Here is a 14,206-nt window from a genome sequence, read left to right as displayed (position 1 = left end):
AGATGATGGAGCTGACCAATCTCAGTCTGAGCAAGCCGACCTCTCTGGAGATTCTGAGCAGGAGGAAAACAACAATGAGGTAACATCCTTACTTTTGCTTAGAAACGAAATGGTAAATGCCCTGAGTGACTTATATACACTAACTAAGAAGTGTAACAAAAGGATTAAGGCACTCAGCAGGCGCTGTGACGAGATTGAGGAGGTCAAGCTGAGTGACCTCCGATATCTCCTCCAGGACAACTCAGATTTACATACGAACATGCAAATCTTACATAAGTTTGTCACGGAGGTTCAAACTGAGTCAAAGAAACTTAGAAAGGATGTCACAACTTTACGGAACCAAATAAAAGGTTCAACTAAGAATAAACCCCATGCTGAGTACTCAGGTACTGGTCAGCATAAACAGCTTACTCAATGTAGCTGTTGTGGGAAGAAAGGACACACAAAAGCTGTGTGCTGGCATAACAAACAGACTGTCCAGTGTGACTTCTGTGGTAAGAAAGGTCATACTACCAAGGTATGCTGGCATGCTCAGCACAACAATGCTGACCACACTCAATATCACCCTCAAAGGGTAACTATGTGTGGCTTTTGTGGTAAAAGTGGCCATACTACAAAAGTATGTCGTCACAAGTTAAAATATGACTTTGCACCTGTTTACACTAACAAGAAAGGACCCAAAAAGAATTGGGTACCTAAAAACGAATAGTTTAAAATGCAGGTCAGCTTGACATGCGTGGAGAAATCAAAACTTTGGTATATAGACAGCGCATGCTCAAGACACATGACAGGTGATGAAACTCAGTTCATCACACTATAGCTTAAACGAGGAGGTAGTGTAAGCTTTGGAGACAACAAGAAGGGCAAGATAGTTGGCTCAGGAACTATCAGAGGTAACCCTAAAATTGAGTCAGTCTCCTTAGTTAAAGGTCTCAAATATAATCTTCTAAGCGTAGCTCAGCTTTGCAAGAGTGGAAGGAAGGTTATATTTGATGATACTAAGTGTCAGATACTCGAGGGAAAAACAAATGATTTGATCTTAACAGCCCCTCGTGTAGAAAATGTTTACATGTTGAGTTTGGAAAAACAATTTTCAAAAAGTATAAGCTTAGTGTCAAAAGAGGACAACTCCTGGCTATGGCATAGGAGACTTGGGCATGTCAGCATGGACCTCCTTGCCAAACTAGCTAGAAAGCAATTAGTTGAGGGATTACCCAAATTAAAGTATGAAAAAGATCAACTGTGTAATGCTTGTCAGCAAGGTAAACAAATTAAAAAGTCATTTCATAGCAAAAAGGTTGTCTCAACCAAAAGACCATTGGAATTACTACATTTGGATCTTTTCGGACCTATCCAGCCACTCAGCATGGGAGGTAAGAAATTTTCCTTAGTTATTGTAGATGATTTCTCTAGGTATACTTGGGTCATCTTGCTTAGTAGCAAAGATGAAACATTTGAGATGTTTACTTCATTAGTCAAAAAGCTTGAAAATGACAAAGACCTAAGAGTAGCTCACATTAGAAGTGATAATGGTGGAGAATTCAAAAACCAAATGTTTGATGAATTCTGTGAAACCAATGGTATTGACCATAATTTCTCTGCCCCTAGAACTCCTCAACAGAATGGAGTTGGTGAAAGGAAGAATAGGACAATAGTAGAAATTGCTAGGACAATGCTGAGTGAAAATAGGCTTCCAAAGTATTTTTGGGGAGAAGCTGTCAATACAACATGTTATATATTGAATAGGGCCTTGGTAAGACCTATATTAAAGAAAACCCCTTATGAACTTTGGAAAGGACGAAAGCCCAATATTGGATACTTTCGTGCCTTTGGGTGTAAATGTTTTATACTCAACACTAAGGATAATCTGGCAAAGTTTGATGCCAAAGCTGACGAAGCGATCTTTTTGGGATACTCAACAAACAGTAAAGCATATAGAATTTATAATAAAAGGACCCAGGTTGTAGAAGAGTCAGTCCATGTAGATTTCGATGAAACTGACCCTGCAGGAAGAACAACTCAACACACAGAGGAAGAACCCAACTCAGCTTCTGCTGACCAGAATGGACATGCCGAGTCATTAGTACAAGAACTGACCAAAGGTAAAATCGAAATTGAAATTACCTTTGCTGACTAATCTGTCCCTGCAGAGATTGTAGAAACACCTGTTCCAAACAACTCAACATTACCCAAGGAGATAAAAATTCCAAGAGGACATTCAGAAAAGTCCATCATTGATGATGCAAACAACAAAGTGATGACTAGAGATTAGCTTAGGAAGTTTCTTAGCAACGTCGCTTTCGTATCAGTCCATGAACCAAAGAACTTTGCTGATGCTGAGCATGATGAGTATTGGATCAATGCCATGCAAGAGGAGCTTGACCAATTCACGAGAAATGAGGTATGGGATTTAGTACCTAAACCTAGGAATCAAAAATCCATAGGAACTAAGTGGGTTTTTAGAAACAAACTAGATGAGCATGAAAATGTAATTAGGAACAAAGCTCGACTTGTAGCCCAAGGCTATAGTCAGCAAGAGGGCATTGATTATGGTGAAACCTTTGCACCCGTTGCTAGGCTAGAAGCTATACGTATATTGTGTGCATATGCTAGTTTCATGAACTTTAAATTGTATCAAATGGATGTTAAAAGTGCATTTCTTAATGGTTTTATAAACGAAGAGGTATATGTTAATCAACCTCCTGGTTTTGAAGATCCAAAGTTTCCAAACCACGTTTATAAACTCAAGAAGGCCTTATATGGCCTGAAGCAAGCTCCAAGAGCTTGGTATGAAAGGTTGACCAACTTCCTGCTGACCAGGAATTATGTCAGAGGAAAAGCTGACACAACCTTGTTCATTAAGAAAAAGGGTAAACATACCCTACTTGCACAAATCTATGTAGATGACATAATATTTGGTGCTACTGACGAATCTTTGTGTCAAGAGTTTAGCAAACAGATGCAGACTGAGTTCGAAATGTCTATGATGGGAGAACTCAGCTTCTTCCTTGGACTTCAGGTCAAGCAAGGTAAGAACGGCATCTTCATTAGTCAGTCCAAGTACACCAAGGAGATGTTAAAGAAATTTGATATGGAAGATTGTAAGCCCATATCAACCCCTATGGGTACTGATACTATTCTATGCAAAGATGAGAAAAGTAAGTCAATAGATAGTAAACTCTATCGAGGTATGATAGGTTCCTTACTTTATCTCATTGCTAGTAGACCTGATATACAGTACTCAGTATGTTATTGTGCAAGATATCAAGCTGACCCAAGGGAATCTCACTTAATTGCTGTAAAAAGAATTTTTAGATATTTGCAGAGCTCAGTTGATGCAGGTTTGTGGTATCTAGCCTCAAATGACTTTACACTCATAGGATACACTGATGCTGACTATGGACGGGATAAGCTAGAGCGTAAGAGTACTTCAGGAGGATGCCATTTCCTTGGAAGCTGTCTAGTATCCTGGTTCAGCAAGAAGCAGTCATCAGTTGCTCTGTCTATAACTGAAGCTGAGTACGTTGCTGCTGGTAGCTGTGTAGCCCAAGTCCTATGGATAAAGCAACATCTTGAAGATTATGGAGTAAGAACTGAGACAATAGAGATCAAATGTGACAATAAAAGTGCCATTGATCTATCTAAGAATCCCATTCAACACAGTAGGATGAAGCATGTCAGCATAAGGCATCACTTCATCAGAGATCACGTACTAAAGAGTGAGATCAAGCTGACCTATGTGCCGACAAATGAACAGCTTGCAGATATCTTCACCAAGCCTTTGGCTCGTGAACAATTTAACATACTAAGGGAAGCTATCGGTATGTCTAATCCTCTTCAATAATTCTAAGTATTTGAATAAATGTTGAGTGATTGTCATGCTGACTGATATCAATCTAGTAACTACTGCACATTGAGCTTAATAGTCTATGCTGAGTAGATACAAATGCTGAGTAAATATTCTGGCAAACTGAGTAAATGCCCACTTGCACCGATAAACAATGACACGTGTAACAAATCATACCTAGGAAAACGCAAGTAATAATGAATACCCATGCGCCGAACCTGTCATAAATGGCAGAATCTTTGTCGATTAAAGTCCCAAGATGAAAACGGCTAGTTCATTAATGACTCAAAACTCTATAAGTAGTGGAAGGATCCCCACTCATTACTCTTTACGCTTACGATCTTCTGAAATCGAATTCTCCTCTCTCCCTAAATCTTAAAAACCTTCCTCGGTAACAATGGCTTCCGGCAAGAATGAAATCCCTAACCTCACCACTTAGCCTGGCCAAACCTCTGGCAAACCCACTCAAGCTGACCCCGCTGGTTCTTCGAGGCAAATCGAAAGGAATATGATCAAGGTCCATAAAAAGGTCAACAACCTGGAGGTTCTGAAGTGCAGATGGTTTTCTCCAAGATTCGTCACTTCTGAGAAGCCATTCTGCGACTGGATTGAGAAGAACAAATGGACCGGTCTCTTCTCACTCGTCGGAAAAACATACCCCAGGCTGGTCAGAGAATTTTACTCTAACATGCTTGTTGATGAGGATGATGCTGACTATTTGGAGACTACAGTCAAAGGTCAGAAAATCACCATAACCCCTGCCTATCTAGCTACTTTGCTTGATTTACCAGACGAAGGAATAGAATTTAGGACAACAAAAGATAAAGTACCAAAGGAGAAGCTTGACAAGATCAAAGGGTTCTGTAAACCTAAGAACCATAAAGGTGAAATACCCAACACGTGTATGGGGCAAGACCAGAAGATGGCTCACTACATGCTGACCAACTTCATCTTCTCCAAACTCAACTCAGCCTCATCTGCCTCCAATTTTGAACAGTGCTTCATATGGCACATGTTGACCTACACTCCACTCAACATGCCCGTCTTTCTGGTTGGGGCTCTTCAACGCAGTGGAAAGAAGCTCAGGCTGAGTTCTCTGATCACTAAGATCATTGTGGACAAACAGATTGAGACAATCAATGAAACTGACACTTTGGGAAGTGAGATCACAGTAGCTCTGCTGGTTGGACTGTTGTACAATCAACCGTTGAAAGGATATGAAGAAGTTGTAGATGCTGAGGAAAATGATGAAGCTGAGCTAGAAATTGAGGCTGAAAATGAGCCTGAGAAAGAAGTGGAGGCTCCTGCTGAGTCACCTAAGGAAAAGAAGACGAAGAAGAGAAAGGCCATTGAAACATGCTCCAAAGACATCCATGCTGTCCCAAAGAAAGTAAGACTAGTGTCTCAAGAAAAGGTTAAAGCTGACAAGGCTAAGGAGAAAGCTGAGTCGGCAGAGAAGAGAAAGAGGCTAGAAGAGCCTGAGGATGAAGAAGAGGGAACTCCAGAATCCCCCTTGATGAAAAGGAAGAAGGTTAATTCCTTAAAGACAGTTGAAGCTGATCCCCTAGATTGGGTTGTATCGTCCAAAGGTCATGGAACTGACCTAGAAAAGGAAGCTGAGAAAGAAACTGAGCAACAAGCTGGGAAAACAAATGTTGAAGTAGAAAGGGAAGCTGACAAAGAAACTCATACTGAGGAAGACATCCATACTGAGCAGGAAGAACCTGCTGATGTTGAGCAACCTCAGGGTAATGCTGAGCATAGAGATGAGGAAGAAGAAACTGTTGCTGTAGATCTCCTTGCAGACTCTCCTCTTCCAGAACAATTTACTGGCATGTCTGAGCTACAGTTCGCATACTTTGCAAACGACCCTGAGTCTCCTTCAAAGGAAAAACAAGCCTCTATTACTCAGGATGAGGAACACGCCAAAACCCTTGAAGATCCAAATCCAACTGCTCAAGATGGAACAAACCCTGCTTCAACTTCACCCACTCAGGATGAGCAGGTCAACATGACTAACCAAACTCCACCTCCAACTCAGCATGTTGACAACTCAGCTTCTGAAGGTAATCTGCACCAAAGTCCAGTCATCAATCAAGGTGATCAATCTGGCAAACAGCCAACTCCTCCACCCTCAAGCTCAATTCCAGCCTCTGAGACTAATGCGGCTCAATTCACCTACTTGAATGCCACTGAGTCAGGTTGACGCATCATTGCCTCTGCTCAGTCCTTGCTTCAAGAATTGAACCCTCCTCAAGCTGATGCTGCTAGATCTTCTGATACTGAGTCCTCTCAACTGCCTGGAATCACTCAGCTCCTCAATGAACTAAGAGGACTAAAGGATCTAGTAAGTGTTATGACCACCATTCAGACTCAACAACCAAGGCAAGACCAAATAACAAAGCTGACTGAATTGGTTCTCTCAATGGTGAACCATCTCAACTCGCTTGAAGGCAAAATCCAACAACCATCAGAAGTTAATCCAGGGTATGCCACTTCCACTGAACTTCAAGGCCATTTTGCTAAGTTAACTGCAGAACTGACCAAATCAAGTGCACCTGGCAATGCTGAGTTTGCCACCTCTGCTGAACTTCAAGAATGCTTTACCAAGCTTAATGCTGAGCTGACCAGTACGCGTGACTTAGTATCTTCCTCCTCTCAGTGTACAATTGACCAACTGAGTGAAGCAGTCAGCCTACTCAACCTCAACAAAGCGCAGATGGATGTTGATCCAGTCTCCAACAGTGAACTCTTGAGTTTTTCCCAGGCGATTATGAAGGCAATGCGCATCAACAATGCCCAGCGCATATTTTATGACTCTGCCTTGCTCAAGATGTACCACCAATCTTTTGGTCAGCTCACCAGCTCGCTCACCTGGCTTAGCAAATCTCATGAATGCCTGCTAAGCATGATTAGCAGTTCTCTTCGGGTTCCTCGCCATGTCCAAGATGACAGTGTTCCTATAATTGATGGCTTGCGAGAAAGTACTAAGAGGCTCCAGCGTTACTCAACTCACCTCTCCTCTCATGCTCGCACTGACACATTCATTTATAAACCCGATGATGGCAAAACGGGGGAGACAAGTCAAGGAGGAACTCAGCTTGCAGGTAATGCCTCAGGAAATAAAGACAAAGGCAAAGGAATAGCTCAAGCTGACCACCAAGCTCAGAAGAAGAAGAACTAGATATAGTCTAGTAAATGTTTAGAACTTAGCATAGAAACTTTCATATATGTTTTTGCTTTATCTTTTTGTTTAATCTATGTCAAGTACTATTTTCTCAATATAGTCGATAAAATTGAACAAACAAATTAAGAAGTAAAACATACTCAGTATACATTAACACTAAAATACTTAGGTAATAAACTGAGTAACAACATACTTCTAATATTTTTGAAAACTGACTTAAATTCAAAAAGTTCAGATCTTGAAAAATCCAACATTAAACTAAGTCAGTATACACAAATGTCTTAAGGACAATTCAATTAAATCTTGGAAGGTTTAGAATTAAGTTAAGACAATATGTGCAACCCTTACGGGGGAGTCATTTCAAAAATATATCAATCATGGGGTAACTTATAACTGAGTTCCATAATTATGTATTTTGCCAACATCAAAATGGGGGAGTTTGTTGAAACACCTTTCCACAAGATTTTGATTTGACAAAATCATCCATGATTAAGAGGCAATTAAATTTAAATGCTTTGATTTAACTGCACTAATGAGTTTGTTCAATATTGAGTGCAAAAATATATATATATAAAGTTAGACAGGTCAAAAGTCAGCACAAGCCAAAGCTGAGTGGAACGGAACTCAGCATGAAAGAATAGAAGCTGTGTGAAGTAGAACTCAGCATCAGAAGCTTCTTTCAGAGTTGCCAGAACGAAGCTAACTAAATTAGAAGACTCCTTCAGAATTATACAAACAGAACGAAGCTGACTAAGAAGGAACTCAGCATAAAAGTTGAACATTCGAAGATAACGAATGAAGCTGAGTGACAGTCAGGACAACATGAAGGATCCGTTCACTAAAGGACAAAGTCTGCCAATCTTCTGCACCAATAATTGAAGCCTCGAAAATACACAGAAGACTAATTCCAAGAATCATGGGTCTATGGATTATTGGTAAAAGACAACTGGTACAAAAAGACAAGTCTGATGCAAGAAGACAAAACCTGGCGCCTGAAGAAAACAGAAGAAGGGAATGGCGGAACAGTCTGAAGCTGACCAGAAGCTGTCTCCTAAAAGAGCCGTTTTGGACACAACGGCTAAACCAATTCAAAATGATCGAATCTTCAGAAATTCATCTATAAAAGGACAATGATAGTTCTTAGATCATTTGCCGAAGTATCAAAAGAAAAATACAAGATAGAAAATCCTGAAAGCACTCAAATATAAAAAGATCTTACACCAACTTTTCTATTCTCTGTGTAAATGCTAGATTGATTGTTTTGTAATCATCTAAGGTGTTCTTTAGTTGAAAAAGAACAAGTGTGTGATCAATAGGAATATTGAGAGTGTTGAGCTGAGTACTTGGTTGTAAGTATTCAGTGGTAGAAAAATCTAAGTGCTGGGTTGTAGTACTTAGTAGGAGCTGAGTAGACGAATAGAGGACATACTCTTGCATACTCACTGCCTTGTAAAGGGTTTGTGCTCTACCTTGAAAGAGCTCGGTATTGGATTGAAAATCCCAAGAGGAACTGGGGACTGGACGTAGGCAGAGAGGCCGAACCAGGATAAGTCGTGCTGAGTAACTTCTAAACTCTCTCTCTCAATATATATATATATGTGCATGTGTTGCTTGTTGTATTTACTCAGCTTATAAATTGTTAAAACTGAAACTGAGTAAATCTGAGTGCTAAGTTGGAAGCTGACCTTTCAAGTATCAATTCCCAACTCTCAAGTCAAGCAGTCTTAGTCAGCATAGAACTAAAACTGTCTGACTAATCAAACGCCCGTACTGACCAACACACTGAGTTATCAAACTCTTAAAATAACATTAAGTCAGCATAATTAAATTCGAAAAAGTTACATTAGTTCCTAACCCCCCCTTGGAACTAATTACTAGGGACCAACAATTTTGTCCATTTTCTCATCGTGTGCTTGCCAATGCTTCGTTCCTCCTCTGACTTTCTCACCCGGACTCGCACCCTTGAAGAACTGATCCGCATCATTCACTCTCTCTTGAAAAGAACTTGACCTCAAGTTGCTCGTTAGGTATAGTCTAAGCTTGTTAGTTTTAAGTGGACTCCAAGCTCTCAAACCAAGCTAAGGCGTTGTTCGAATTAAATTCAAGAAGCTCATTCCATATATCTCGGGATCCGCCTTCTTCATACGAACCTTCCCGCATATTTCAATTTTTGTCTTACCTCGGTTCTCATCCTCCATGATACTCGACTCCCAATCTCTTCCGACATCGAATGGTATATCTTGTTGAAACTTGTAAAACCATTTCCCAACAATTGCTTGGATGCTCTTCCAAATCCCCACATTTTGTTGAACAGACCACCCCCAGATCCTCTCGATCTCCATATCATTAACCTGAGGAGTCTCCACAACCTTCTTCCGCTCATAGCCTACTTCAAATGGAATGTCCTGGTGACACATGTCAACCCAATTAGGAGCGATCCTATGAGCACTTTTCAAAACCCCAACATGACCTTGAGTTGGATATGCCCGGACTTCTCTATCACTCACTCCACTAACCCGGCTACTATCCTCAACCTCTACTTGCCCATGGCCGACATCAAATGGAATTTTTCGGTGACACTTGTCAACCCACTTCATAGCGAGCTTAAGAACACTTGTATTATCGCCCTCCTCGCCTTGGGTTAACAACTTTGGGACTTCAAGACTCGCACCTTCACTAACTTGGCCACTATTTCAGAAGTCTTGAATATCTTCCATCTTCTCTATATCCACCGGAAAGCCATTCACATTCAATAAATACTTCATAAAGCTTACATTCTTCACTACAAGATACCCCCCCATGGACTCCTCGTAGGATAGGTTCTCTCTCAACAACATACACAACAAAGATCCCAACACATATATTTCAACAAAGCACAAAGCAATAAGTTCAGATTTTACCAAGTGAGTGACTTGATTCTTTAGCATATTTCATGTGCTAGGCGTCTCAGTTCTATCAAAAGGCATCATAGAGTAACCTTCATCCTTCTCCTTAGAGCTCAATTCACCATTTGTACGACTAGGTGCAATATCTCCCGGATCCCATGCTATGTTGTTAGCACCATATTATATAAAGTCTTATGTATAGTTTAGACCTCATTTATGTGCTTTTATCACCTTTATGCCTTGGTTTATGGTGTCTTGTCTCTATTATCTGTCTGATGTATGTTTTGAGTTGTTTCAGGAACAATCGAGCAAGAAACAGAGTGAAATGGAGCAAAAATACACCAAGTCCACAGGATGCTCGGCGAGCAGTCCACAACATGCTCGGTGAGTAACCTCATTGCTCGTCGAGATTTCTCACCAGACGAGAAGTCAACCATTGCAAAACCAAGGCAGAAAGTCAACACTCAAAGGCACATATTGGACCTGTTGCTCGGCGCGTAAGGCAAGCCTCTACTCGATGAGGAACAACGAATTACCGATATATTCCTACTTCAACTCTTACTCGGGTGTTCCATTCCGAATCAGTCTCAATCTTCCTAATGTGGAAAGAAGACCGAATTAGGCCAGGGATAGGAATCAAAGAACTATAAATAGAGGCCTATACTATGTAGTTTAGCATGCAGTTTTCATCATTAGTTTAGCTATAGTTTACGTTTTTAGTTCATTTTTACTTTCAAGTAAGTTCAGATTCAAATTTTGTATAATCAGCCAAGGTACATTTGTTCCTTAGTTGTAAGATATCAATATCGGTTTGTCTTCACCCTTTGTTCATTATTTACTTATTGAATTCAATTATTTCCATCTCTATTCCATTATTCATTTACAATTCTAATAACGTGATCGATAAACATGAGATCATCTTCTATTATCTTTCCCCTATTCTGTGTTTTAGCTCAGACATAAGCTAAATCACCTTTAGCTAAGATCATGATGAACTGTGTTTAACGGGTATAGTTTAATTTAACTATTATTTAAAAGTGTGGTGTAAAAAGTCTTCAGCTGCAATTGGACGGCAATCTCAGTTCTCTTTTTTTTCAATAAAAAACCATCGACATCCATATGCAAATTAGTAAAACCATGAGATTTTTTTTTAAATAACCCAATACTAACATAGAAAAAAAAATATTATTAAATTAGTAAACTATATTAATATATACTGATGTTTTTTTCAATTTATAATAATGTAAAAACACATAAGGTTAATCTATTAATAATACCAATGATTTATACATTTATATTAGGAAAAAAAATTGTGGTTCGATTGATTTCCAAATTTATTTCTTATGGTTTAAAAATTTGCAATAAAGGGTCTATGTTTTTTGCGGTTACAAACTCAGTTAGTCGTTCAAAAAGTATTGTCGTGACTATTTAACCTAAATGAAGCGATTTAGAGCAATTAAAAAAACTAATTTTGCAAATTATTCAAAATAGGCTTAAAGCATTATTTGGCCCCTGATCTATCCAAGATTTTGTTATTTGGCCCTTGACCTATTATTTGGTCACATTTGGCCCCTGATCTATCCCAAATTGGTGAAATTTCACCCAATTTGGATTCAAACTTAACAAAATCGTTATCTCATTGATAAGTAACGATATTTTGACACTTGAACTTGAAACGTGATATTTCTTAAAGTTTTTTTCCACATTATGTGGAAATAATTAATTAGATTAAAAAAAAGAAAAAAAGAAAAAACAAATGCTAAACTAAAATCTATTAAGTTCAAGTGTCAAAATATCGTTATTTATCAATGAGATAATGTTTCGGTTAAGTTTGAATCCAAATTAGGTGAAATTTCACCAATTTGGGATAGATCGGGGGCCAAATGTGACCAAATAATAGGTCAAGGGCCAAATAATAAAATCTTGAATAGATCAGGGGCCAAATAGTACTTTAAGCCTTCAAAATATGCTGTCCAACTTTTAAATTAACTAAACCACGTATCTTTTTTAAAATTTATAAAGTGCAGACATTTGTTGATAAATTTTTAAACCACAAGAACTATTTTTCCAAATCGGTCAAATTATAATGTTTCCTTTTATACTTTTTCATTTATATTAGTATTATAATTAGATTTAATATAGCACATCTTTGCTGTTGAAAAAAAAAATAACACATCTTTGTTATACTGTATTAATCTATTAACATTATTAATAATTCATACATAATATTATATTATAAGATGTTTAAATTTTATCTTAACAACTGTCTAGTCATTTTATATGTTTTTTATATGAAAGTACTAATTACTCTAGTTATATAAATAAAAATAGGCTTAATATATTATTTGCCTCATGAATTTATCTAAAAAGTTTGATTGACTCCTTGAATTTTTAAAGTATCTTAATAGCCCTTTTAATTTGCATAAAATATTCAGTTAGTCCCCTAAACTTACATAAAATGTAAATAATTGATTACTCGATTGTAAAAATGTAAGTTAAATTAATGCGGAAAATATATTCTACGCATCTTAGAATGTTATTACATAATTCAAAAATAAATTAAAAATGAACTTATTAGTTGCAACTATAAAACTAATATTCTCTAATATGAACTGCATACCCGATCTTGATCGTTTTACGTGTCTATTACATCTTCCACATTTAACTTCTTGTTTACAACCAAGTGATCAAATGATTATGTTTTGCGCAAGTTCAAGGAACTAAGTGAACATATATATAAGTTGAGGGGTTATCGAACCACTTTGAACTGCGCAAACGATGTATGAAGCCCTAATAAACTTGTGACACGTATCAACTGGTTTGACACCTCTGAAACCTCATTAACAAACAGGCTCCGAATATTATTGAAAAAAGAAAGAAAATAACAGAAAAGTTCCAAAGCTCAAGAAGAGACCAGAACAATGAGAGAACTACAAAACAAAGGTGAGGAATCCCACCATATCTTATATCAAACTACAAGTCTACAACTCAACTGATGAACTAACAGGACGTAATTCCGTAGAATATAGAAGTAATTAAACAGGATATTTGGTAGCATTTTTGAGGATCTTAGACAAAGCAGCCTGTCCAAGATCAAGTCCACAAACATCAGCTAGACGAATTAGATATAGCAAAACATCTGAAATCTCTTCCTCTAGATGCTCTTTATCATCCCTACTCCAATTCGGCAACCCTTTTTCTACTTCCCCTTTCCATTGAAATATTTCTGACAGCTCTCCTACTTCCCCTACCTGCAATACTTTCACAGATCATATATGCAATTCACTTTGAATCAATTAAAGTATCCATATATATACTTACAAGTGCTAAAAGGAGATTTCTAGGACTGTGATACTGCTCCCACCCTCTAACTTGAGCAAACTCCGCAAGCCTATCTCTCAGTTCTTGAAGAGAAACATCATTCATAGCTTTTCTTCCATACCCATCATCATCATATGAACTCTCCATATTTTCTCTTCTTTATTACTTTGTGTTTTGTGTTGAGATCATGCAAGCATGTCCATATTTAAAGACACAAGAGTAGGGTACCCTTAGTTTTATTCTTGTGGAAGTAGATAGATGCACTAGCAAATTGTGGAGGTGGAGGAGAAGCCAAAGATGATGCTTAGTTAGGCAACAGAAAGATGAGAGATCACGTGAGAGATGAAAAAGGTGTCTCCATGACTTGATATCACTTACTCCAATTCTATCTCGTTCCCACCCCTTTCATTTTGTCTGTTTTTCACTTAATTTCCTAATGCTATCTATATATCCATGCACTTTTGGTTTTTGGACTACCCTCTTGATGAATAATACGATAGATAATTGCGATTCCAACGTGGATAAATAATAGACAGTAATATATAGGGTATGTATGTTGCTATTATAAGGTGAGCTACAACATGCATTTCCTTAACTATACTTTGCACATGAACCTTCAAACATGATCATCCCATCTCTTATTTTGTCCTCTAATGCAAATGCCTTGTTTCTAGGGACATCCTTTTCACCTCTCCCATGTGTATTGTGGCCCTCTAGCTTTAGGTTTTTTTGCCGTATCTCCTAGCTAGGTTGTCTTTTCCATATACTGTACATATATAATAAAACCAATTTTTATTAATTACCAAAGCAACTCAAAATATGGGTAAATTATAAACTGGCACAGCCATTTATATATTGAGATTTAAATTAGACACTTTCAACAATGCTCTTAGTATTTATACCAATTCTAAAAGACAATTGTGATTCACTTCTCATCCCAAGCAATCCAATTTTAATTTCATACAT

General features: G+C 38.1%; 1 protein-coding gene across 1 annotated transcript; it reads right to left on the bottom strand.

The window, feature by feature from the left end:
• Positions 1-12,735: 12,735 nt before the first annotated feature.
• On the bottom strand, positions 12,736-13,623 carry LOC136202116 (uncharacterized). The gene is made up of 2 exons (XM_065992634.1): positions 13,241-13,623; positions 12,736-13,170 (listed from the first exon to the last, which is right to left on the bottom strand). The coding sequence occupies exons 1-2, from the start codon at positions 13,385-13,387 to the stop codon at positions 12,955-12,957; spliced, it is 363 nt and encodes a 120-aa protein (XP_065848706.1). The 5' UTR covers positions 13,388-13,623; the 3' UTR covers positions 12,736-12,954.
• Between the last annotated feature and the right edge of the window lie 583 nt (positions 13,624-14,206).

This window comes from Euphorbia lathyris, chromosome 1 (genome assembly GCF_963576675.1).
Source record: "Euphorbia lathyris chromosome 1, ddEupLath1.1, whole genome shotgun sequence".
Classification (NCBI taxonomy): domain Eukaryota; kingdom Viridiplantae; phylum Streptophyta; class Magnoliopsida; order Malpighiales; family Euphorbiaceae; genus Euphorbia; species Euphorbia lathyris.
The sequence above is the reverse complement of the archived record's forward strand: the minus strand, read 5'-3'. Positions and strand labels throughout refer to the sequence as shown.

Excerpts from the sequence above, each read along its gene's own strand:
- LOC136202116 (XM_065992634.1), bottom strand. The coding sequence starts at position 13,387 with ATGGAGAGTTCATATGATGATGATGGGTATGGAAGAAAAGCTATGAAT. Across the intron at positions 13,171-13,240 it reads GAAATCTCCTTTTAGCACTT|GTAGGGGAAGTAGGAGAGCT; the intron begins GTAAGTATATAT and ends AAAGTATTGCAG.